Raw genomic sequence first — 4,498 nt, 5'->3', positions numbered from 1 at the left:
TTCCACTGTTTCCCCATCTATTTCCCATGAAGTGGTGGGACTGGATGCCATGATCTTCGTTTTCTGAATGTTGAGCTTTAAGCCAACTTTTTCACTCTTCTCTTTCACTTTCATCAAGAGGCTTTTAGTTCCTCTTCACTTTCTGCCATAAGGGTGGTGTCATCTGGATATCTGAGGTTATTGATATTTCTCCCGGCAGTCTTGATTCCAGCTTGTGCTTCTTCCAGCCCAGCATTTCTCATGATGGTCTCCTCAGACAGCCATTTTGCCTTTTTGCATTTCTTTTTCTTCGGGATGGTCTTGATCCCTGTCTCCTGTACAGTGTCATGAACCTCCATCTGTAGTTCTCAGGCACTCTATCAGATCTAGTCCTTTAAATCTATTTCTCACTTCTACTGTATAATCATAAGGGATTTGATTTAGGTCATACCTGAATGGTCTAGTGGTTTTCTCTACTTTCATCAATTTAAGTCTGAATTTTGCAATAAGGAGTTCATGATCTGAGCCACAGTCAGCTCCCGGTCTTGTTTTTGTTGATTGTATAGAGCTTCTCCATCTTTGGCTTCAAAGAATATAATCAATCTGATTTCGGTGTTGACCATCTGGTGATGTCCATGTGTAGAAGGTATTTGCTATGACTAGTGCATTCTGTTGGCAAAACTACTAGCCTTTCCGCTGCTTCATTCTGTACTCCAAGGCCAAGAAACACCTGTTACTTCAGGTGTTTCTTGACTTTCTACTTTTACATTCCAGTCCCCTCTAATGAAAAGGATATCTTTTTTGGTTGTTAGTTCTAAAAGGTCTTGTGGGTCTTCATAGAACTGTTCAACTTCAGCTTCTTCAGTGTTACGGGTCGGGGCATAGACTTGATTTACCGTGATATTGAATGGTTTGCCTTGGAAACGAGCAGAGATCATTCTATATCCTTAGAGCCATAGATTCACCTAGTTGGCTTTAATTTATATATTATACCAATGGATTTTTTTTATCCTAGTTAATTAGAAGGCAGAAACATGCTGTAGAAAGGAAGTCAGAGACATTAGCGCTGACAGAGGCAAGGCTGGTATAATGATTGATGTCTGTAGTTATGACTCAGAATCATAAACATAATGTTTAAGTTAATCTGTTTAACAAGTAGCAATGTGCATGTTACTTTAAAAAAAACGGTTATAAAGTTATAATAAAATATAAATTTAAAGGATAAACTTTTCACCTGGAAAATCTACTTATGCATAATATCTCATTCTGTAGTGACTCTGGTTGAATGACATGTGACTACCACATGTAATTTAGCATCCATCATTATATGAGTGTCTGTATGTAACTTGATTTACTTGTGTACCTTAACTCAGTCTTTGTGTTTCTCTATACTTGTATTTTTACAGTAGCATGTGTTGTTACTAGGATTATTTGCTTGTTCATCTGTTGCCATTAGTAGATTTGTAAATTCTTCTGTATTTTGCTCACTCATTTACTCATTTACAAGTATGTGAACACCTGTGTGGCAGTCACTGCACCTTATGGGGGAGTTTCAGTATTCAACAAAACAGACATGCTTCCCACCCTTGGGGAGTTTAGGGCCTTTAGAGGAAACACAATAATAGTTGTTCATCATGCAAATAAACGTGTAAGTACAAACAAGGATTAGCATGGTACACGACATTAGAGTGGGTTAGCAAGGCTCCCCTGCTGGGTTGGTGTTTGACCCAAGAGATGCCAGGTGGGAAATAGTTAATTGGGTGTGGTAGAGGGATCTAGAGGTGCGAAAGAGCTTGCGTACAGTTTGAGGGCAGACGTGAGGAGGAAACGGCCTGGCATAGGTTTCAAGGTAGATTTTCATGGACCGCAGGCTGTGTAAGGACTTCGATTCTTAACCAGAAGAGCCTAGGAAACCATTAAGGATTTTAAGCAGTGGGATATTGTCAAATTAGCATTTTAAAAAAATTACTGATGTTTTCCTGCACATTGATGTACATTCAGTAAGTAGGTGCTTAATCTATCAAATGGAACTTAGGTTTTGGTGTAATTTTTTCCCTTATACCTTGGTATGTTTTGGCACCTTTAGTACTATCACTATTAGCCCAGAGCGTCTGGTCTGTTTGATGTCACGGCATGTACAGAAAATGATCGTGTGCATCCTGGACTTGGGATAGACGAAGCTGACAGCTGGAGTGAACCTGTCCCAGGATCCAGCTGTCCAGGCCCTGCCCCGCAGTCTAAGGGCTGCGGGAGCCCGTGTCTTAACTGCCGTGACTCATTCTGGGGACAGGCTGGACAGCGCTGCTGTAGCTAGTAGGAACTTTAGTGTAATGAGTTAAGGTTGTAAGGGAAGGCTCCAAAAAACTCCACGATATTGCAGCACCTGTATTGTTTTTACTGTTTTACTTTTCTCCCTCTGGTCCTGACAAAAACATCTTATACACACAGCAAAACCACATTGTGTATCATATTCTAGCTGTATTGTTAGAGGATTTGGTTGCCATAGATATTCTGAGATTATTGTGGAAATTGCTTTTCAGTGCCTAGTATTATACATGTTGCTTATTTTGAATAAAATTGCAGTGCCCAAAACAGATTACGAATGCTATTGTAAGAAAAAAAAAAGCATTTTCTCTTCGACTTTCATATTATTAGTAAATGGAAAAGTTGAATTCAGAGGTGTTTGTAAATTAAGTGCTGTAAATAGAGCTTAACATTATGGAAATGTATGGGTGGTATATTTAACTGGTGTTTTAATTAACATGCAGCATCCTGAATGATCTCTGTGTCTCTTCTGTCTCTAGTGTGGCCAGACTCCGTTGATGATAGCTGCTGAACAAGGCAATCTGGAAATAGTGAAAGAATTAATTAAGAATGGCGCTAATTGTAATCTGGAAGATTTGGTATATATTGATTTACTCATTTGCCTTTTTCTTTTCTTTAACTTTGTTGCTTGGTTTTACGGAGTGATTCAGAAGTAATAGATTACAGATTGTACTTCTGCTGTGTATCAGCATTACTCAGTAATATGCTAACTCGATTTTTTAAAAACGATAGTATAGGAGACAAATTTTTACCTTCATTGAGCAGTCTCAGCTCTTTGTGTATTTTTTTATGTACAGATAGCACTCACTGAATAAGGAGCACATGTAGCCACTCCAGTATTCTTGCCTGAAAAATCCCACGGACAGAGGAGCCAGGTGGGCTACAGTCCATAGGGTTGCAAGGAGTCGGACATGACTGAGTGATTAGGCACGCACACATATACACACACTCAAAATTAAATGCCTGCCTAGAAGATATCCATGTAAAGAGTCATACTGCTAAGTAACTCCCCATCATGGTATCTTCTTACTATAAACATCATTACCTAGGATAAGCCAGAAAGATGTGGTCCCTTCTGATACCATTTGTGAAGGATAAATCACTATTCGAGAGGCTTAATTCTCTGTTTCTGAGGAATTATTTTTCAGGGTCACATAGCCATATTTGTTTTTCTGTTTGTCTTTATAATTCAAATTGATGATTCTAAACTGACAATTGTAATTCAAAGATCATTTGAATTAAATGACAGTACATGTGAATAAAAGGATAGGATAATTGCAGCCTTTAAAAAATAAAGGCTTTATCACATAGTTTCTGAACACATCACATGGGATGGTTTTAGTTTAATAGTTTGTAAATATGCTTTTTTATTTAATTATAGGCTCTTGAATTTCAATTTATAATAGTGGTTGTAGCCACACAGATTAACTTTGAGGTTTTGATACTCATTTTTTCTCCTTTTTAAAAAACACAGTGATTAAAAGTCCAGTGAAAAGACTGCACAAGAGTTGTGAAGCCATTTCTACATCATTATAGTCAATAGGTAGAGAGAGAAATTCTTTTTTTTTTTAGATAAATTCTTAACTGAGCTTATGGTTCAGTGTTATTTCAGAGTAGCTTAGAGTGTGTCAGATCATGTCAATTTGGTATGATCATCTGGTATGTAAATTCAAATTTAACTGACTTTGGAATGTTATTGTTTGTTTTGAAATGATAACATTTGTGTCTGTATGTTTAAGGATAACTGGACAGCGCTTATATCAGCCTCAAAAGAAGGGCACCTGCACGTTGTGGACGAGCTGCTCAAGTGCGGGGCCAGCTTGGAGCACCGGGATATGGTATGGATGTGCTTTACAGTTGTCAGTCAGCTGCAGTCTCGGTAACAGTAATAGATACTTGTGAAGTCTTGTATTTTTGTGTGTCAGGTGACGTTGTTTTTAGGGTCGGGCATTGAAATGACCCTCAGTTCAGTTCAGTCGCTCAGTCGTGTCCGACTCTTTGTGACCCCATGAATTGCAACACGCCAAGCCTCCCTGTCCATCACCAACTCCTGGAGTTCACTCAGACTCACTTCCATCGAGTCGGTGATGCCAGCCAGCCATCTCATCCTCTGTCGTCCCCTTCTCCTCCTGCCCTCAATCTTTCCCAGCATCAGGGTCTTTTCCAGTGAGTCAGCTCTTCACATCAGGTGGCC

At 39.0% G+C, this 4,498-nt stretch overlaps 1 protein-coding gene across 1 annotated transcript in view; it reads left to right on the top strand.

Moving 5' to 3' along the window:
• The window catches only part of KIDINS220 (kinase D-interacting substrate, 220kDa), a 93,273-nt gene that overhangs the window by 11,458 nt on the left and 77,317 nt on the right, over positions 1 to 4,498 (top strand). The window contains 2 exon segments of the mRNA XM_010852041.1: positions 2,784 to 2,882; positions 4,044 to 4,142. Coding sequence (XP_010850343.1) covers positions 2,784 to 2,882; positions 4,044 to 4,142 — 198 coding nt within the window.

This window comes from Bison bison, unplaced genomic scaffold (assembly GCF_000754665.1).
Source record: "Bison bison bison isolate TAMUID 2011002044 unplaced genomic scaffold, Bison_UMD1.0 scf7180017864307, whole genome shotgun sequence".
Taxonomy (NCBI): domain Eukaryota; kingdom Metazoa; phylum Chordata; class Mammalia; order Artiodactyla; family Bovidae; genus Bison; species Bison bison.
Note: the sequence above shows the minus strand (reverse complement) of the source record. Positions and strands in the feature narration are given on the sequence as shown.